This window comes from Tauraco erythrolophus, chromosome 18 (assembly GCF_009769465.1).
Source record: "Tauraco erythrolophus isolate bTauEry1 chromosome 18, bTauEry1.pri, whole genome shotgun sequence".
Lineage (NCBI taxonomy): Eukaryota > Metazoa > Chordata > Aves > Musophagiformes > Musophagidae > Tauraco > Tauraco erythrolophus.
In genome coordinates this window covers 15,244,206-15,266,012 of record NC_141482.1, presented here as the reverse complement: position 1 = coordinate 15,266,012, position 21,807 = coordinate 15,244,206, and the positions used below count along the sequence as shown (strand labels likewise).

Here is a 21,807-nt window from a genome sequence, read left to right as displayed (position 1 = left end):
TGTTTATTAGACTGAAGTGCATTAGAACTGATGGGTGTGGGCACCCTTTGCTGGGCATCGCGGGGATTTGGTTGGAGCATCCACAGGGCTGAGTGTGGGGGATGCAGGGGCAGGAGCGGGTGAGTTTACCTCTCTGTTTTGTGAACATGACAGCAAAGGGAAAGGTGAGGGGGCTGGTGCTGTGGTCAGCACGGGGAGGTCCCCAACCCAAAATGTCACCTCTTTTTATCACTATGGGCAGGTGGGCATCTAATAAAAATGCTGTTGCAATGATGATGCACTTTCTGCTCGTGCCTTAGTATGGAATGTTAAAGAAGATTGAACACTGGAACAGGTTGCCCAGAGAGGTGGTGGATGCTCCATCCCTGGAGACGTTCAAGGCCAGGTTGGACAGGGCCCTGAGCAACCTGATCTAGTTGGAGATATCCCTGTTCCTTGCAGGGAGGTTGGACTAGATGACCTTTGAAGGTCCCTTCCAGCCCTAACCATTCTATGATTCTATGATTCTAAACACAACGTAAGTCTCCAGCTATCCTCTGCATAAAATGAGGGTATTGTTTCTAATTCCACCATATAGGCAGGAAAACAGACAGGTAACTGTGCTGGAGCGCGTTGGCGGAAGGAGTAGGAGCAGAATCAAACCCAGGAGGCTGATCCCTGTTTGGGATAACACCAGTGTGTGCTGCCCTGTGCTGGGTGTCAGCGCATCGATGCCCAGATGCCTCCGTGTTGTTCCCATGGGATCTCCTCTCCTGCTCCGTCAGACGCCGGTTTTCCGGAGCCCTTTGGCACATGCCTGCAGCTGGATGTGCGCTGGGCCTCGAGTCGGCAGATGCTCTGGCACTTGGCTGAATAAGGGCTTCTGTCTTGCTCAAGGAGCTGCTGCTCGTGGCTTCACAGTGGGGCAAAACGGCACCGTATGTAGCTGCTGGCAGGTGGGAAGGGAAAGCCATAAAATCGTGGGAAATGCATCCCTTTGGCTTCACGTGTTGTCTCTCCCCAACTTCACAGCCTGGTACTGGGGAGTGCTGAGAGCACTTGTCTGTGTCCTGGTGGGGAGATAAAGTCATGCTCTAAGAAGAAGGGTCCGTTTGTACAGCAGTTACTGGTGGAAGTTTGGGGAGGGCTGTGTTCCCTCCCCTCCTGCTGCAGGATGACTACAGATGGGCTTTCCTTCGAGGAGCAAAGTTGCAGCAGGACCATGGCAGATCTCAATTTCCCAGATTATTAACAATAACAGTATCATTTTCTTTCTCCCCTATTTCTCACCCACCCTGCGCTTCCTTTTTAATGAATTCTCTCCTCTTGCTGTAGACTCCACAGTGACTCCAGCCTGATTTGTAATGTAAATGGGCGGCCCAGCGTAAAGGCGACCTGCAAGAGCACCGCAGGCTCTAATTATAATTTTCATTAAACTCCTTCTGTTTACGAATATCCAAGCAATCTGGCATTGCAGCGGGAGCAAGAGGAAATTAAAGCAACGCTACCGCTTAGCTACAGTGCCAGGGAGCGGGGACCCAGCTGCTGAGCAGCAACTGAAACAGGGCTCCTACGGACAAAGTTTTGCAGAGTTGTTTCAGCTTTGGCATCCTCCCTCTCTCGAGCTTTTACCCCGGTTGGGGAGCTTGCATGTTTTTCCTTCAGAGGATCTGGCTGGTGCAAGTGTTTTACGCATGATCTGTTGGTGACCTAATTAAGGGGATCAGCTGCTCGAGCTCCCAGTGCCATGTGCAGCAGGAGCTGGGGGGAGAGCAGCCACCGAGCAGGGGACGAGGTGAGTGGAAGGTGTGGAGCAGAGGGAGAGGGACCGTGGAGCAAAGGGGAGAGCAGGGAGCTTTATCTAAGCAAGTCCCTGGAGGGTTTCCACAAAAGATCAGTGATGCAGAGACTGTTGGTCCACCTGGGCTGAGTTCAGGAGAGCTCTGATGCACAGCTTTATGCAGAAAGTGGGGCTTTGCTGGCCATGCTACATGGACACCAAGCAACTCTCATCCTTGTCTTCCCCTGGTCAAGAAAAACAGCTTCAGGTGGCTTTCTGTGGGTGTTTTGCCTTCAGAGAGGCATTTTTGTAACTCAGGCTACAGCTGACCTCACATGAGAAGAAAGTTCTGTGGGTGCCAGCCATGAGCTAGACTTGCAGGGGACACTTTTGTTCTAAAGCTAAAGGCAGGGGATGTTCTCAGTGTCCCTCAGACACAGCGAGTCTTTCCCGGGCTGTGCGTGGACAGGACAGAGGAAAAACAGAACTTGGCTTTTCGAGCCTGAAGCAAGAGTTTCTTCCTCTGGGAAACTGCCAGTAGTGTATTTAAGGTCATAATTCAACATTGAGGTAACCAGAAGCAAAATAAAATTGCAGTTTGCAGTAAGTGCCTATAAAATAGCAAAGATAGCCATAATTATGTCTAAACTGTGTGGGTCCAGCTGCTATCTTACGGGCTTTGTACACCCTGTGAGTTTTGGTCCAACCCCTGAGTGATTTGAAGTCTTTCTAGTGCACTTGAGAGCTCCCGGGGATCTCTGACCTGTTCCCAAACTGCTGCTCCCACATCCAGGAGACTGCAGAGAGCTGCATCATTAGAAGACAGGCTGGGCAATTCTGGCCCAAGCCGTGCTTCAGCACAGCCTCGTACCTTCTGTGCAAGTCACAGAACCATAAAATGTTTTGGGTTGGGAGGGACCTTCAGGATCATCTAGTTCCAGACCCCCTGCCATGGGCAGGGACACCCTCCACTAAACCAGGTTGCTCAAAGCCCCATCCAACCTAGTCTTGAACACTTCCAGGGATGGGGCAGCCACAACTTCTCTGGGCACCCTGTTCCAGTATCCTGTTGATGTGTTTGCTCTCTCCCTCCAGCAGCAGAGCTGGCTCTTTTAGCAAAGCAGACGATGCTTAAGATAGCAGGTCCAGAGGGTATAGGGTATATTCCCTATACCCAACAACCCCTTGGCTAATTTTCAAGTATTTTCACTTTTTCCCTGCATCCCTGTCATGTAAATGAGCCCAAACTTTAGATAGCCTTCCTGGCTGGGCAGAGGCAGGGATTGCAGGATATAATGCCCTGTTGGTAGGAAATAAATTGTTCTGTTAGAAAATTAAATTCCTGCCAATCTCCAACACTGCTCTGCCTCGCAGCCTTTGTAGTGTTTAGATGGCTTTGTAAATGGTAGCGGATCTCCTGAGGGAAATGGTTGGCAAGTTAATGGCACGTCTTTAATATACTTCACTCAACAGGGAAAATTGTGCTACTGGTGGGAGAAGGTCCCCCCCCAAGTGCTAAAGCTGTCTGCCACACCAGGATGCTGTTTGTGGGGAGCAGCAAGGATGTTTGCCCACCATCATCAGTACGAGGTGGGCTAAGGTGGGACGGCAAGTCTTCCAGGAGGCAAGGGAAAGCCACAAGTGTGGAGCCGGAGCATGGGATAAGGCTGTGCCTTACGGAGCATCTGGCTGACAAAAATGTCAGGCACTTGTTGAAGAAACTCGTTATTTTTTATGTCTGTTGTAAATCTAGTCGTGTCTCCTTTGTTCCAGTGCCCCCTCCCTCTGGTACAAAGCTGGGGAGCCAAAGCTGAGCGATGAACCTGAGGGAGGAGAAAAAAGCATTGTGGGCACAACAGATTGATTTAATTATGTTTGGGAAACGTAGGTTTGAGTGTTGACGTCGGTTACAAATAAAACAAGTTTGTTATTCTTGTCAGTGTGGGTTTTTTGCCTGGATCAGAAAGGCACCTGCTTATTAATTTAGCCTGATTGCCAATCTCAGCAATCAGCAATCACAGCAGCATGCAGTGCTCAGATGCTATCGGGAGACACGAGCAGGAGCGAAGGGAACGGAGCAGCTCGGGCATCTGATGCTGCTGCACAGACACCTCTCTGCATCCCTGAGGTCTGAGCCCCGAGGCGAGCGGTGGTCCGGGAATACCAAACGCCAGAGACCACGCAGGGTGTACAGAGCACAAGCCACACCAGGCACGTTCCTGACCCCGATTTGGGAGAAGTTTAGGCAATACAGGGCAATAATTTTGCTGAAACGTCCCTCCTAGGAAGCAGTCTTTTTCCTGGGAGCTGTATTCTGAGCACCATTCAGAAAGTCAGTGCGGGCAACTTCTCCTGTCCTCTGCGACGTGATGTGCATGAGCCAGCTAATTAACAGTACCGCTGATCGCCCTGTTTAGAGGGTGGTGGAGCAGGGAGGGGGCTGCCACGCTGGTGCCACAGTTGGGGATGTGCCATTTGGTAGGGACCACTGACTAGAGAGTCTTGCTAGAAAAAGTATTGGCAGCTACTGCCTCACACCCAGCGCCTTCGCCCTCCCATCACATATCCCTGCTGTTTTGCCCACTACGTGGCCCAACCCAAAACTTGGAGGAAGAAGGGTGTGTGTGCAGGAATGCTTGTGCATAGCCCGTGTCTTCAGCCGAGCAAGGCTGGTGGCTGTGAGTGATGTACTGGGAAACCTCAGCCCTTATGAAGCTGGAGCCTCGACTCCAGACACAAACAAACAGGCTTCTGCACCGCTTCGGTGCCAGTCTCATCCCTTATGTTTAGCAAGGGTTGTGCCTTTCCTGGAATGCTAAACAGCATTCGGGCACATGGGACTGAATAATGACATATCTTTGCAGCTAGGATGTTTTGGAAAGGCATTGGCAGCAGGAAGTGTAGGGATCAAGGTCAAAGCAGCGGCACTCCGGAGAGCATCGTTGCCAACACACAAAGTGACGCCGGGAGGGGAGAATCCAGAGCACAAAGGTGCCAGGATTAAAAGATAGAAGGTCTGCTGTGGGGGGCCTCTCTAATGTCTGCGTGAGTAGAGGGGGTTTCAGCAGCTTCTGGGGAGAAAACAGACCAAACCGAGCAGAGAATGGGGCTTATTGTATCCCGTGGCCAGAGTGACCAAACTGCCGGAGAGACAAAGTGACACACAGAGACCTCCTGTGCAATTAGTCTCTTGACCTCCGCGGTCCGGCGAGGGATGCTGGGAGCGGGGCTGTGGATCACAAGGCCCCGAGGAAGGTTTCCTTGACGACACTTACTGAAGAAAAATGAGATTTCATGAATGGAGCGAGTATTAGCATGGGAGATGGTGGCTTTAGAAGAGGCAAGGATGCGGCACCTCGCGGAACGAGCCCCTCCGTTAGGGGAACGTGAAGTAGCGGCTCACTGAACTGCTTTTTTCAGATAAACTTAATTAAACAGCTATTACAACCATTAATATTTATTTCAAAATGCAGTCACTGTGATAAAACCAGACTTATTGAATAATTTCTCTGCCCACAAAATCTCCACCTTGAACAAGCGCCGGCACAGAAGGGAATTTCCTGCTCACCGCTGATAGTTTCACCCAAACCCAGCTTGGGTTTGGCATTCTTCAGATCTAGCATTGTTTCACCATTTACAAACACAAAGCAATTGGATAGAAAGACTATGTATAATAATGTAACATTATCATAATAACACCAATAACACAAATAATATCAATACCAATAATAATAATAAACAGAGCAGACAGGTCTTTAGTATCACAAAACTTAAACTATTTGAAAGAACCAAGAATAAAGATATTTGTATTCAAAACCTAATTAGATATATTTTTAAATTACACATTTGGGACTTGTTAATTTCTTCCTGCTGTTTCAGCTAGCTGGACTTAAATTTTCATCCTTATGTGATGTCTCATAGGGATAGCAGAACTGCGACTTTGCCCTGAACTCAAGCCACCAACCATTGCATAGCCAAAATACCTCAGGAAATCAGTGCAAGTTTTTCCCCCAGAAAAGACCCATGACCTTTTTCAGTGAAAGTCTTGGCCGCTCCGCGGGTGTTTGCACAGCAGACGAACAAAGAAGCATCTTCTTAAAAAGCAAAGCCAGTTGGCAGGAAATCAAGCGCTGAATCGCCACGTCGGGGACCAGCCAGGCAGCCCCGAACATCACGGCAGCGCGGTGGTGACCGAGGGCTGCAGCTGAGGCTCCTTCTCAGTTCAGGCTGGAGAAAAAGTAAATATAGGGGTTTATGTTGCAAATTTTGTGTGTCCAAGCTGTAGATACGCACGCCGGGGTCCGAGGCAGCTGCGGACACGGCTGAACAAGTGCAGGAGCCTCAGCAGTCTGTGCGACCATGTGTCCTCGGAGCAGTGACAGACAAGGGAAAACCAGAATTTTCAAGTTGGTTTTTTATGGGCCAAGTGGAAAATTGTCTAGGTTTCTGGGTAAAATTTTTTTCTTCTTTTTTGCAGCATTATCTCCCTTAAGTCCTGGCTGGCCCGTAGCAGTAGGATCCGCCTTGCCCATTTGCTCCATTTGTTGCATGCTTGTAAATTTACTTGTAACATTTAATTTTAAAAAAGAAATCTCTTATTAAAGCTGAACTTGGAAAGTGTAAAGGCAGGTTTGCTTGGAACTGATTCAGATGGAGGTGTGTATGTGTGCAGGCAGCTCATCCTCTTTGCCCATCTGTACCTGTCATTGGGCTTTCCGAGCATCTTTCCTGCAGCTGTACGAGTCCTGTCAACACCTTGAAAGTGATATTTGTTATTTTGTGTCCCCATTGATTTCAGAAATGCAGTGAAAGACACAGATCCAGACCAAATAAGATTAAAGGCTTTAAAAGCTTAATAAACCAAGAGGAGCAAATCTAGCTGATAACGGGGCCTTGATAGCAGGCTACAAAGGCCAGGGAGTTAAAGGATTACAGGTAACTCTGACTTGTCCATCAGCATCCCTGCTTCCTTAGCCGTGTGCAGGCACAGGGGGAACTGGTTGGACTCTCCAGCTTATCAGCCTGACAGGAGCAACAGAAGATGGGGCTGTTGGGATAGAAAAGATTTGGGGGACCAGAATTTAAACAAGCACCCCCCCAGCCTGTGCTGAATCAGCTTGGAGTGTCCTGCTGGCATCAACATCCACCAGTGACACTGTCCTGCCAGAGGCATCGGAAATGCAGCTGGAATGGTTTGAACCCTCCAACAAGAAACCGTTTCAGATTTTGAGATGTTTTCTAAAACCTTTCTCTTGTTCTGCAGCAGGCTCCATCGGGCAATCCTCCCCTCCAGCTCAGGTACAGCTTCTCTCCCTGGTGAAGTTTTGATGGTGTAAAGACCTTGAGCATGTCCCATCGTGCTGCCTGTCACAGCCTTTGCTCACTGTGATAGGACTCTCTGTAAACTGCAGAACATCTTCTCTGCCTTTATCTTTCCCAGCCGTATGAATGAATGATGGCCCAACAGAGAGCTTTGGCTTGTTTTGTTTGCCTGGCTAACAATTGCTTCACACAGTAATTTGCTATTCCAGTTTCACTCAGATCAGCAGAAATGTGTTTTATTTTAGGAGAGAAAAGTCTGCCACCGCTATTCCGATGTTAGTACTGCAACAAATCATTTCATTTAAAGAATGAAAGGTAAAAATGTTCTATGGGCTAGGGAAGCAAGGGGAGCAGAAGGAGTCCTGTTTTTAATAAGAATAGTTATAAAGAAGAAAAATTTGTCCTCCCTGATGGAAAGGTCCTGTCAGCTTTGAATGGGTTGAAACCTGTGCCACAATCTGTGAAATTTCTCTTTACAACCAATATCTCTGGAATATAATAGGCTTTCTCAATAGAATAGTGTGAATCATCGTAAAGAACGCTGCAGCAAGGATATTACTCTGCAGAAGCGTGGCAGCAGCAGAGAAAGATGGCATTTCCCCTGCTCAACAAGAGGCAGCCAAGAGAGGTTCAGTACTGGGGGGCAGATGTATCGGTACCCCTAGGCAGGGGCAAACCCTGACCCTGCCATTTCTGAGCCAGACTGAAGGAACCAGGACTGGAGGGTTCCACGACGTTCTTCACATCCCAACCCCAAATCAAGGCCAGCTTAGCACAAACATCAGCCCCGTTTACCTGCAAATCTCAGCAGCCTTTAATGAGTAAGCTTTGCACAGACCTGTAGTGTAATGAGTGAAAGGGTTGTTTATCTATTTGTTTTTAGCAAATATTTTCTCGATTATGCTAGGTTCCTGGAGGAGCAGGGACAAGCCCAGGGTGACTTCAGGCTGTGTTTCTGGATTGCAGCACAGATGCACTATGTCCACGTCACTGTTGGAGTCTCATCAGTAGCATTTGCACTTGTCATCAACACGTCTTACAGAGAGTTGCTTTTATTTTATAAATGAGGAAACAGCCTGCCTGAGCTTGCACATCACACAGAAGCACACTGCCCCAGCTCCTGCTGCCTTAGCTGAGCCTGCAGACAGGCACGGCCCATCTCTCTACCAGCTGAGTCACGCCTGCAGCTCCCAGGGACACAAAACCATAAAAAAGTGCAGAGAAAGTGGCAAAGAAAGTGGTAAATCAGAAAAGAAAAAACCTGGAGACAAGGACAATTGCAGTAAGGCAACGGGAAGTATGATATGAAGCTAACTTCTGGGGTCATGGGGAAAAATCCAGTGTGGCCAAGGACCAGAGACCTCTCTAGGAGCTGTGCCCCAATCTGAAGTCAGCGTAGATTGGCACGTCCATCTCCAGGACGGTTGGGTACCTCTCACTTCACAGATCCATGTTTTCCCTGGGCCAAACAAGCCAGGAAACATCACGAAGCTGCAGAAGGACACGCTTTCTCCTTTTATCTAGCCCTGATAGCAATTGTTCATTTGTGAGAAGAAAACACTTTTCCAGACATGGATGCCCTGAATGTGGAGTGGGGAAACTCACGGCAGAAGACATGGGCGGGAAGGACCTGTCTTTATCCCCCTTTTCAGCGCCTCGAAGGCAAGAGGCGAAGCTGAGCAGGGCGTTATCTCTGCAGAACACCCCCCGTTGTGCCCCCTGGGCTGAGCGATGCTCTGTGCGGCACGCGCTCCCGCATCAACGCAACGCACAAAGCCAATTAAATGCCTGATTGGATGAAGCAGTCACAGTCAAGTGACCCGTCGCCAGCCAGTCGGCATCCCAAATTTCCAAATATCGTTAAGGCATGTGCGTTAATCCCCTCCTAAAAGATTAAGTGCTTAACCTATTACTGCTGTTTCTGATGAGATACAGCAAATCTGCCGTGCTGGGGGGGGGGCAGAGGTGGCCGAAGGGTGAAACGAGCGGTGCGTGCCCTGTGCCAGCCCCGGAACCCTGCGTGTGGCCGTGTGGCACATCTCGCCGCATCTTCCAGGCGGTTCCCATCGATTGGAACGGGGCGGTGTGCGTTGCCTCAAATGGGAAGACTAATTATTTCACAGAAGAGTCAGATTTGGAGAGTGCTTCCATCCCCTCCCCACTCTCTCTGCGCCCCTTCGCCAGTGACGGGAGATGTCAGAGAGGGAGACGAGCTCATCACCTCGCTGATTGATCTCCCTTAGCCAGGGCTGCTATAGATTTCTTCGTAACGCGGATTTTTTGTTGAACTTCCAAGGTAGTGTTGAGAATTGCAGTGCCTTCCGAGCCCAAGAGAGGTGCGAAGGGGATTTCCTCACTGATCCAGGAAAAACGGTCATTTGAGAGAGGTGGCTTCCCTTGTCGTGTGGCTTGAGAGGGACCTGCAGCTGCTCACGTCCTTCAATGCTCTGAGCCATGACAGACACTCCAGTTCTGGGTTCCCAGCTGCCATGGAAAAGCCAAGCCAGAAGATGTCACATAGCTGGTGACGCGCAGCGGACTAGGATCATCCATGGTTAATGTCCAATGAGTAGTTAAGTTAATATTGACTATCGATGGTAAATAGCCTGTTTAGGTGAAAATAAATATGAAACGTCATAATGCAGTCCCGGCGTACTACTATGGTACTTAAAGACACTTGGGAATCTTGCCTTGGCGGGGAAATCTGCGGTGCCTCAGCACTAGCAAAGCCGCGGGCCGGCGGGGGGAGGTTGGTGGCACTGCGTTAGGGAGGACAAGCACAGAGGAGATCTCTCTGCACAAGGCTGGGCGCTGGTGAAAAACCTGCAGAACTGTTTTGCCCCCTCCCCTCGCTGTTTCACCTATAGACATACTATTTGAGGGCGGGGGGGGATGTAAAGGCTACCGTGCAACGACACGTTGACTGCGCTCTCAGCTGCGTGCGTATCGTGGCAGTTCAGATCCAGGTGACTTGTTGCCTGGTACACAGCTGATGGGTACAGATGAAAAGCACGTCTTCACGCAAATATGATCTGAAAATCAGGCCCAGTCCTTCAACAGTAAAGGAGTTTTATTTCTAGAACATAGTACTAGCCTTGAACCCTGTTATTAGTGCTGGAGAGAAGCACAGCCTGTCCTCCTGGAAAACCGATGTGTTTGCAGAATTTCTTTGCTGAGTGGTGGCATTTTCTGTGGGGGGAAGGTGGAGGAGAGAGTTTGCTCCTCTTTCTCGCTTTGATGGATGGGTGCCGGAGAGCAGAAACACAGGAGGTGTCAGGAATGATGGAGTGATGCTGAAGGCTCTGAGAAATGAGCTCTTGAAAGTCCTGGTGCAGTTGTTTGAGATGTCACCGTCCTGCTCTCACCCCTGCCCTCTGCCAGGGCCACCCCCCATGGCAAAGTACCCAAAACAGAGGACGTGTCCCGCCCGGGCACTGGAGCTCACTGGTCTGCGTTAGCTCAGTCATCAGAGGAGACAGCGCGAGCACAAAGTGGGATAGGAGAGTGTAGACACACGTTCTGTCCTACTGACCTGGCTCGTAGGCAGTAAATTGCTTTGGGAATGGAGTAACATCTTCAGCTCCTGCAGTGATTTGCTCCGGGAGCACGTCAAAACCTTGAGAACAAACATCACGAGCCCAGGGGCTGTAACTCTCCTTCTCCTTTTCCCTTCCAGCTTGCTGCATTAGAGAGGCAAGTGTTTGATTTCCTGGGATACCAGTGGGCCCCTATCCTCGCCAACTTCCTCCACATCATCATTGTCATCCTCGGCCTCTTTGGCACTATTCAGTACAGACCTCGCTACATCGTGGTGGTAAGTACTGGCCGCTCCGTTCGGAGCCTTTGCTCTGGTGGGACACAGTGAATGATGAGGAACTGAGTAAAGCCCTTGGGAAGTCAGGCGTGAGCGTTGTAAACAGTTTGAGCAGGAGGTGCTGCACGTAGGAACACGTTTGTTCAGTGTGCTGCACTTTCACTGGGCTTCCTCCAAACTTGGGAGATGTCGGATAATTATTACTGGTGCCAAAGTAACACCGAGATGCTGCACAACAGATGGGGAGAACTAGGTGCTGGAACACATGACAGAAGCTCTTCCACTCCCTCCAAACTTCTGCCCCTGTGTCTCCGATCAGGGAAGGGACCATCTGCATCTGGGAAACAAACGGAGGAAAAGAAAACCATTGCAGTGCTGACTCAGGGCATCAACTGCCTCCAGCTGCATCCCATATATATAAACTAATTCCAGTGGCTTCCTAATGTTTATTGCTTCTCTCTCCCCTCCATTCCCTTCCAGTATGCCATCTGGACTGCAATTTGGGTTACCTGGAACATCTTCATCATCTGCTTTTACTTAGAAGTGGGAGGACTCTCAAAGGTGAGTAAGAGCTTTATGGGTGAGTGCTCAGGCTCTGCATCGAAGGGAGGGAGCTTGGCTGGGAGACAAGGGAGGGAGTGATGTGGGTGGCAGGGGGCTGCCCAGGGGCAGGTCCAGCCCTCTTGCCTATGGAGAGGGCTGTCTTGTTAGGGGGTGCAGGAGTGCTGCTGATCATATGGTAAAAATGAGGCACTAGTTCTGATTTCTGTAGCCCTTTTGCTGTTTGGTGCAGGTGGTGGCTGGAATGAACCTGCCCTTGCAGCAGGCAGAGTGTGTTTGCTTTTTGAAGGTGAGAGCAAGCCTGGCCACGGAGCTGTCCTGGGGGAGATGGGCTTTGCAGGCTAATTCTCAGCCGTGATGCAGAGGTGGCTGAGGAAGGCTGTGAGCTAATGAGATTACAGCTGATCCTCTTGTGAGCTGATAAACACCTTGGGAAGAAGGTGTATGAGTTGGAGGTCCTGCAGCAGTGAGTGTGCTCTCTGCCAGCCTGTCCCAGAGAAGAGCTACAGCAGGGACTCGAGCTGGCTTGGACCAAGGACTTTGCTGTAATTCCATACCCAACCAGCTCTTGATGTCTTTTTACCTCCCAGCCCTGCTGAAGACCTAGTGCCCTTCAGCAGCAGGGTAGGTACCTGGTTGTTGCCACTTCAGGCAAAATATTTCCTGTTTCACCTTTTGGGGAAGGTTTTTCTCTCTGCTGAAGAGAGATCAAAGCAAAGGGATGCTGAGGAGGCTGGTGCATCCCCTCTGGATGCGGCCTCGGAGGTGATGTGGCTTCTCTGTCTTAATTCTTCCTTCTTAAACACAGTGGTAGTTATTCATGGCTCTTGGCCAGGGGTGTTGTGAGTTAATTTATGAAGCTCTGTGAAGACCAGATAAGTATTGCTGGCTGCTTAATAGGAGGTGAGTCAGGAATAATAAAAATGGGAGGCAGGCCCTAAATTAAGCCTGGGCTGTAAGGAATGAATTACTAAGTGCTGCTGTAGCTCAGCAGGCTCAGAGTGATTATAGGATACAGGTTTGTTTCGGAGCACTCTACATCAGGCTTAAATTCCCAGGTCATACATCTAAGTTGCAGTCATAATTGGAACTGCACTATGGTTTTTTTATCAGGCCTACAGCAAGTCATGAGTGACAGAGTAAATCCTTTGCAGATAAGAAAATGTAAGTTCCTAATTCCTCAATTAATCTCCATTTCCCTTCTCAATTATCCATAGAAACTTTGAGAGAGTTCTTGCCCAAACCAGTGATTACTCATGGTCTGAGAGCTCAGCCTGAGATGATCTCAGTGTTGGCCGTGACCAACTAAAGAAGAATTTTATGTAACTATTTGAAGGCTCCCTTCTGCGGGGGAAATATTGGCTTGATAAACTGCTCTGGGAGTTTGTCCGACAGCCAGTGTTTGCTTCCAGCCAGCTGATTACTCACGTTTACTAATCCCAACCAGCCCTGCCACGCGTTGCGTTGCCGTTCCGCAATTCCGACAGCACAGCAAACTCCGCTTTCTCCACTACGGAGGAGCTGTGTCTCAGCCTTGCTCTGTGCTGCGGCTCGTTTTAGCAAAGCCAGCACACAGAGACTCTTTATTTAGCCTACAGGATGTCACTTGGGATTGGGGACTTTTTTTTTTATAGAATCAGGCTGCGGTGTAAGTTGTTATCAACTCGGTGGCCTTCCCCCCAGCGCTGCAGTGAGAAATTCATGGTGGTAGTTTGGTGGCAACTGCTAAAAACAACAGAGTAGTTGTGCTTGTTTGGTGGCAATATCCTTTACAACCTTGCCTCTGTTCTTCGTGAGGGTTTTTTCATTTAAAAAGGCAGTGTTGTAAGGGGAAAAAAAACTCATGATGCTGCTTTATTTCCTCCCTCTCCCCTTTCACTGAAGTTCTTTGGCTCTATAATGGCAAAACAAACCCTTTGCTTCCACATGGGGACAAAAGATACTCTTGAAACAGGAAATGTTTCTGTAGGACAGCATGGTGCTTTGTGGGCTGCACTCAAGAGTAGCATTGCTCTCCTGTTGCATCTCTAGGAACCTGATCCAAAGCCAGCTGACATCTGCAGGGTCTTATTGATCCCTCCAGTCTTGGGATCAGACCCCAGAAGGACACCTGGGGCTGGATAAGCAAGTGTTGGACAGACTGCTGGAGGGGGCAAGGACAGGGCAGCATCAGCTGGGGCTTAACAGCAGCCATGCTGCAGAGGAGCAGGTACATCTGTGTGCCCTCGGGGCCCTGGGGATGAAGCTGCCCTTTAGTTCCTGGTGAGAAGTCAAAGCTTGTACTTAGCTTGGCAGTAAGCAGGTGGATTGCAAATGTTAGAAGAGCTTTGGTGGAGTGAGGCTGATGAAGCTGGTCAGGGAAACACTAACTCATTAACTACTAGGCTAAGCATGAATATGCTGGGGAGTGTTTCAAACAGGCCTGTTGCTGTGCTGATAGCTCCAAGGAAGGTCTTCAGGTGCTGTTTCCTCTGTGGTTCCTGGTGAGCATGTGGGAGAGGGCTGGGGAGTGGGAGAGCAGCATTCCTGCCAGCCCCATGCTCACCCCTCTGTGTTCCTGACAAGGGCAGCCTGCCAGGGAGATCTGTCAGCAGTAGCTAATTCATCAGGACAAAATTATGCAGAAAGGGCAGCGAGCTAGAAGGAATGGAGTTTGTGAACTTGGTGGCTGGTAATGACAGCCCAGTGCAGCTGAGATGGGTGGTAACTCAGGTGGGGTGAGAAAGGGCAGGAAGGAGCCAAGTGTTTCTGCTGAAACAAGTTTAGGAAAAGCCTGGAGAATCGAAAAAATGAGGAAATGGTTACGTGCACTCACTGCAAATTATTCTTTGTGCTCTGGTGCCCAGATCTGGTTTCACAGCGGTGAGGGATAAGAGCAGAGAAGTGTGGCGGAGCACGGGCACTAGTTCTTTCCCCCCCCCACCTGCTTTGGGTGCCCAGTGAACTAAAGAACAGAAACTAGGGGCACCACGGCTGGGGAGTCTGCAAGGTAATGACCCACGTCAGCTCATAAGCAATTTGGCAAAGGGGTTAAGAGACTACCCCCGTGTTGTAAACTCAGTGTCATTACTAGAATATGGACCGGTAGGTGCGTGGCTGTGGAATTGCACTTTTGGGGCCAGCTCTTTGCCTTCCTTCACCAAGCAGCCACTCCTCCAGTGCATCTTTCCTCCTTTGGGTTGTCTGCTTGCTGTCTCTTGCCCCCTCTTTTCTCCTGTCTTTCACATCAGTTCCTGAAGCACTCCTTTATCCTCCAGGTTCCTCCAGCAGTGCCTGGTCTCTCCTGGCTATGGAAACCCTGAGAATGGCTATTGTGGCCAGCCCTGCTCAGGGTAGCTATAACTACTTACTATCTGTCTGCCTCCTAAGTACTAGTTATAACTATGCTGAGTTATTTTTATTGAGGAGGAAAATGTTCTTTCCTGCCCTATGAATCTATTCTCTACTTCTTGGAAGAACTAAACTGGCCCAATTTCTATTTTTCTATCCTGTCACTTTTTATCTTGCAATCTCTTAGTGGGAAGAAGAGTGTGAAATGTGGCAGAGCAGAACTTCATTAGGTGGCCAGATACAAATGGATCAGCATCAGTGTTTAAGAAAGCACTTCCCTTGTTGCTGCAAGGGCCTCCCTAAGTGTGTAGCCTGTGCCAGCTTTCCTGGAAGTGCTTTCCCAGTGAGCAGGCAAGAGATGCAGCAGTCTGGACTGGAAGGGTTGCTTCTCAGCACCAGCAGGGAGATGGTGATACGCCTCTGAGCAGCTTTTGGCAGCGTTGCCTTGCTGACTTGTTCTGCTCATAGTTCTGAGCACACTTACAGCATCTCTCTCTGAAAGTGCTGCACCACTGCTCCACGGTGAGGCTCGCAGCCGAATTTCCAGATTGACGTTCCTGTTCTGTCTCCCTCCTTTCTCTTTGTCCATCTGGCCATTTGATTAGAGGAATTGTTGGGAGCTATCTCTGAAGTTTCTAAACTGTGTTTGAAATGACATGTTAAGCTTCTCCCCATCTACTCGAGTGTGAGACATACTCCTTCCTGCAACCCCCAGCCTGAGTTAATTATTAAAATCCTGCTGGTAAGACATATGAGCATCTGTCTGTCCAGCTGCCATGCTGATTGACTCTTCATCATATACTTGAGAAACGTTCGGAGAGGTTTTGAGGAATTGGTGTTGTGAGTTTCAAAGTATTCGTTTGTCTTTCCCTCTGGAATTATTCATCTCGGGATGGTGATTTTTATTATTGTTTCCACCCTTCCTTTATAGTCTTTCTTGTCTACCCAGTGCTTTGATCTGGATCCAGAGCCATGGTGGTGGTCTAAATCTCCTCTTGAAATGGAAGCTGCCCTTATTAGTCAAATGGGGGGTTATTTGTATTGCAGAGAATCCGGATGGCATCTTGGGATGACTTTGTACCTGGAAAATGCACTGTGAGGAGGATGGATAAATGTATGTGTAATTACAGCTGTCCCTCAACTCCATCTAAATTTAGAAACTGGAACCTGGGATTTGGCCTTTAAATGCTGTGGTGTCGTCAACAAGTGGGCTGAGAAACAATGAAGGTGCTTCTGTTGTCTCGGGGTGATGCAGCTACTGATGCAGCTAATGATAAACATCATAGTTGCTATTTCGATAAGAAATGTTTCCAACTGAAAAGATTTAAAAAGATACTGCTCTTAAGCTCTGGGAGCTCCCATACAAGGTTTAGTTTGTTTCCAGAGCCTTTATAGTGCTGGCTTGCCTGATAATTAAGGAAATTTGGGGGAGGCGGTTCAGAAGGCTGTTAACACCAAGAAATAAACCCACCTCTGATAGTGTCCCTTAGAAAATAATTTCAGAACAGCTTTCAGAAAACTATTTTTGAACGGGAACACAGCTGGCTCTGTGGGTGTCAGAGGTAGGTGTGAGTTTTCCCCGTGGGACGCAGTGGGGTGAGGCTGGGAGCGGAAAATAGACTCTGTAAAATGTAGGTACTGTGGCAAATGGTTGGCAACCAGGTGCTACAGCAGTTCAGAGTGAGATGTGACTTTTTTTTTTCTTTTTGGCTGGCTTTCAACATGCTCCCAAGAAGGAGCTCATATCACTCTTTGCTTGTATTTCTCTTCAGGCTGAAGGTTAAAGAGGAAGGATAGCCCTTCCAATAGCAGCCTGCCACGGAAGGAGGGGGAATGTGGTTACACACGGATCACTCTCTCCCTGCAGCAGGGCTTGATCACTTCTGGGACTGATTAACATCTTCCAACCTGCATAGCACTTCGGGGAGTATTTCAGTGTGTTTAGACTTTAAAAGTGTTGCAGAAAGGTTTTGGGAAACAGCTGTTCCCTGAACTTTCTTGCAATTGTTTTTTTTTCTCCTGATTTTAGTGTGCTGTTCCTATTTCGTAGTTTCACTTCTCTTCAATCCTCCCCTAGCCAATGAAGCTGCCAAACCACAGGAGACATCCTGGTGTGTTGTGGTTTGTGGGTTTTGGTTTTTTTTTCTCCCCAGTCTCCTAGCAAGCACTGGGCAACCGTAGGTCAATTAAGTGATTTTCTTGGATGCTCTGTTACTGTGCTCCGTCAGCACAGGTATCCTCCAAGGACATCCAGCCAGGCACACAAGCAAAGGAACAACGTTGCTTTGCGTGTTGAGACCCTTTCATTCGTGCTGCCCTCGTGCCCTGCGGTGCTCCAGACAGATGCTCATTTGCAAAGGTGTCTCTGGAACGCGGGGGCATTCACAATCCCGGTGTGCAATCAGTATTCATTTTACATCTGTGAGATGGATGGCTCATGTGTTCGAGTCGTTGTGGTGCTTTTAGAATCCAAATGTGCTCGTTTTTTTCCAATCTGTTTTTAACCGAAGTATAATTTTTTTTTTTTTGCACAGAGTTTGAGCGTGATTGTAGGCAAAAAGCAGTGAGTGCTGTTTAGGACCTACTGTTCCTCCACCTGCCTACTTCCAGCCCAGCACCTGTTCTGCTTTTTCAGGCTTAATTCACAAGCAAGTGCAGCTTCTGCAGCAAAGTTCAGCCACAGCCAATTCTATAAGGACTGACAAAAAGGAGATCCAAGAAGGAAAGCAGCCTGTTTCTTAGTTTGCCAAATACACATAGATGCCTCTGTAAGGGGCTCTCTGCATCCGTGAGGCAGAAGGTTTGGGAAGGCACCATCTGTGAGCTGGGAGAGGGAAGCCCTGGGGACTGAGGTTAAGGGTAAATCCTGTGGTGCCCTGTGGAACAGCTTTGGCTTTGTGCTAATTGGGGGAAGTCCCAGGCAAAGAAACATGAATGAGTCCTTTTTTTCGAGAAAGATGATTCTTTCCTTCTGTAACCAAAGTGATGAGTGGCTTGAGAGGGAGAAGAGCACAGCAGGTTGGAGGGCTGACTGCATCCAGGAGGAAAAGCTTTTGCCGGGGAAGATCCATGGGTCTTGGAACGTGCAAACTTGGGAGAGAAAGAACAAGCTTTGCAGAAAAGATGCAATTTGGTCGATACGTGGGATGCCTGCAGGCCATTGAAGAGCTTTGCCCAGCAGAAGGAGCAAGCCAAAGGCTCTTCTGCTAAAATTGTGATAAGCTGGAAGAGAAAACTCTCTCGAACTGTAGGTAGCACAGCACCTTGCACTGTGTGTGTTATCCTGTAGCTGCCAATCTAATAATTATTCCCTATAGCCTTTAAAATGCAGACAGCTCCCTTTGAACTCCCAACTGTTAATAGAGTTTTCCCTATTGTCTTTGCTATTCAGGCAGCTTCTGCACTGGTGCCACACTTCATCTCTGTGCCCTCCTCCATCTACTGTAAAACACATCCCATCTGTTGTGGTGATTATGTCAGGAGTTTGGCAGCTGTCTTCTCACTTAATTGTCCACATTTCTTAACATGTGCTTCCTGCAGCATATTTTAATAACAGCTCTGCAAACTGTTTTTGAGTGTCTGTGATGGAGCAGAGGGTGCCTACACAATGCACGTAGTGAGGCAGTTGGTTCCTAGTCGCAGGTTTTCTGGCTGGCTTTCAAATTTTCTGCTCTTGTAACTCAGGTTTGCCCCTGGATTCGAACACAGACACAGAGAAGTATCTGCAGGACTACCTGGCTAGGCTCCCTGTATTGGCCAGGGAGACAAGTCCCCTCTCCAGAGGGTAATTCAGAGCAGGAGCCTGGATTAGCTGCTTTGAATGTGATTTTCCCTCTTGGCTCTACAGGGAGCTGAGGCAAAGGAGCTGCCACGTGAGGTTTTGCCTGTTCAGAAGTGTGACCATCCCAAGCTCTGACTGCTGCTGTTCTAGGAATCACTGCCTTCCCACAGGGACGGTGCAGGACCCTGGCATGAGCAGTGTCACGGATAGGTGCTAAAACTTTTAGTAATGATTCAGTGGAGTGTGTATGTCCAGTACCTATTTCTACCCTGTAGAGACACACATGTTCTCTGCCTGATCCATTTTATAATCTATCCTTCAGAATAAAACTTCCAAGCTCTGTTTTCTGGTCAAAAGGAGTTGTTGATTCTGCATCAAAGTGACCCGAGAGGGCTGCTGGGGCACCCACCACTTAGCACTCATCTGTGAAACCATGCAGCTGATCTATTCAACCAGTTCTGAGTTTATCTTTTACTGTCTGTTGGGAGAGCTTTGCTATGTCCTGTGAGCTCAAAATCCCAAAGCTCTTGGGGGTGCTCCAGTGAGTACCACTCTTTTCTCAAGTGTGAGGAAATTGTTGTAATTTTTAAGTGAGCACCTGGTTGCACACCAAACTCCTGCACTACTTGTGTGGCGTTTTGCTGTGTAACCTCCACAATGGCATCGTTTAAATTATTGAACTAGCAAAGATGAGAAAAGCAAAACAAAAACCCTGTCTTGGGGTAGAGGTGATAAGGGATGGCTGGGGAAGTGTTAGCAAGAATCTGCAATCATCAGCTCGAGGTCAGCTCAGCTGAGTAACCTGACCTGAGGCTGACAGTGTGTCAGGTCAACAGGAGATGCAGAAGCACCATATGTGAAGAGTGTGGAAGGAAATCAGACAGAAATGGTAAGGGAACTTGCTAGATGTGTTAAAAGCTAGGATCAGAGGAAGATCTGTTGGGTTTTGAAACTCACTTGGGGGTTATGAAGTTCATATTTCTCAATTCTCTGTGCTGGGAAGAGCATACCCATAACACATGATTCTGTGACAGGGTGCTTAATGCTGCCTTGTTTACCTTTCTTCTTCTAGATTTGCAAGGTTCATCTCCCAAACCCAAAACTTGAGGGTTCTTTTCTGGGTTCAGAAACCACTAACAAAGTGTGCTTGGGTCTGCAGCCTAGAAACTGTCTTTCTGCTGCTCAGACCTGCTTCCAAAATATGGTATGTGATGGTGAAATAGGTTTGTTGGAGTGCTGCAGGACTACGTCAGAAATGGTTCCCACCACAGAAGCCTGCCTGTGAAACGCTTTTATTAATAAGGAATATAAGGCCTATGTATTTTGATCTGTGCTAACATTTCTTGAGGGTGGGGATCTCAGAAACTTTAGGTTTTCCATTGATTTAACATGACCTCCATCTGACAGCATGTCCAACACTTATCGTAAATAGAGATCTCTGAAACTTTCCTCTTTAGGACAGTGAACTCCTGACGTTTAATATCTCCCGGCACCAGTCATGGTGGAGTGAAAATGGTCCTGGCTGTGTAAGGAAGGAGGCTTCGATGTCTGGCATCAAGGGGCTGGATAGCCATTCCTACATCTCTGTGATCGGCTGTGCCCTGGAGTACCGGTACATCGAGGTGATGCACAGCTCCTTCCAGATCCTGATCGCGGTGAGTACCTGACCCAGCGCCGCGGGGCAGCGGTCCTTGAGGAGATGCTGGTTGGGTTTCTTCCAGGCACAGGGACTGGCCCATATTTTTCCGCCCCATTTTGTGTCATCTGATTGTAAAAGCCTCTGTAAATGTTTTTTTGTTTTGTTTGTTCTCCTGCTCTCCTATGAACAATATTGCTGGGAAGAATTGGAAATGGATACCAGCAGCCTAACACCTGAAGGCATGTATCACATGCAACCATACAATAACAAATCATTCTGTTTCCCCATCGAGGTGTAGAAATTCATGTTTTGACAAGGACAGAGACCCTTCTGAAGGATTTCTCTTATTCCACATGACTTAGTGATGGGTGGCAGAGCACATATGTGCATGTTTGTTGTGAAGAACTCAAAGGGAGAAGATTCTCATCTCCAGAAATGAAAGAAACTTTAAGGAAGCAGAAAGCAGCATGTTTTCTTTCTGCTGACACCTAAGATACATACATTAAATGTTTTCATCAGCTCTTTCCTCATTGGAGTCTTCCACAGGCTTTTTTAATTACTCTATAGTAATTCAACGTCCTTAATGTTCACTGTTAATTGTTTCTCACTTGTCTGTGAAATTAACAGAAACAAAATGTCCATCGCCCCCCTTACTTTGTCAGTACTCTTGCATTTTGTAGCTGCACCAGAGTTAGCAGCTCGCCTCTTTCTAATCTGCTTTGCTTTGTTGCTTTAAGTACAAACGGACATTGACTGGTGAAACATTCACATTTCAGCCTTCAGTGTTGGCTTGAAACAGAATAACTTGCCCTGATGAAATGTTAAAGGATAACAAATACAGAAATTCCAGGCTTCTGGAGTGCCAAGTACTTCTCTACGCGTTTTTGGTACAACTTTCCACTGTCTTGATCCTGCGTTTCCTATTAACTGGGATGATCTGTGTGACCCAGTGAACTGCAGGGGGGTGGGGAAGGCTCAGACCCTTTCTTGCCATGTCACAAAAAAAAAAGAGGCAGACAGAGAAGCTCCTGTTTCCTGAGTTGGATGGACTCCCCGGCCCGTGTGCTGGCTGTTAGTGTTTGGTTCGTTCTCCTTGAGGGAAAATGATCTGCATGAAGCCGAGAGTTGCTTGGACACGTGTATCAGCAAGGCAAAACTCTGTATCCAGAAGAACAGAGCCTGTTATCTTTTTAGAAAGAGCTGTTAGGTGGAATTGATCTGGCTTGATGCTGCTGAGCTGGAGCTGCTCCTGAGCTTGGTGAAACGATTGACAGATTTTGAAGTCAGAACATCCCAGACTTTTGAAGTGCAGAAGCGTGTCACTGTTAGCATCCTTCCCAAGCGCCTGAGCTGGCACAGCCGCTGCGCCCCGGGCTGGAGGTTCTGCCAAGTGGTCCTGAGTTTGGAATAGACCTTTGTTTTGTGGCAGCTTATTAACTTAGGCACACTGATATACAGGAGTCTGTATATATTTTCTCCTTTGCTTCTTCCTAAAGGCACACGACAATATTCTCTGCGTGTGTGCAAACACCACAAAGGGCCAGATGGGGACAGAGAGGAGGGGACTGTAAGATAAAACAGGATTTAGGTAAATATTTTTC

The 21,807-nt window shown here is 48.3% G+C and overlaps 1 protein-coding gene across 1 annotated transcript in view; it reads left to right on the top strand.

Moving 5' to 3' along the window:
* NKAIN4 (sodium/potassium transporting ATPase interacting 4) overlaps nucleotides 1-21,807 on the top strand; it is a 50,929-nt gene that overhangs the window by 14,429 nt on the left and 14,693 nt on the right. Inside the window, exons 2-4 of the mRNA XM_086622887.1 lie at nucleotides 10,758-10,895; nucleotides 11,376-11,456; nucleotides 20,025-20,222. Coding sequence (XP_086479013.1) covers nucleotides 10,758-10,895; nucleotides 11,376-11,456; nucleotides 20,025-20,222 — 417 coding nt within the window. The remainder of the gene's footprint in view (nucleotides 1-10,757; nucleotides 10,896-11,375; nucleotides 11,457-20,024; nucleotides 20,223-21,807) is intronic.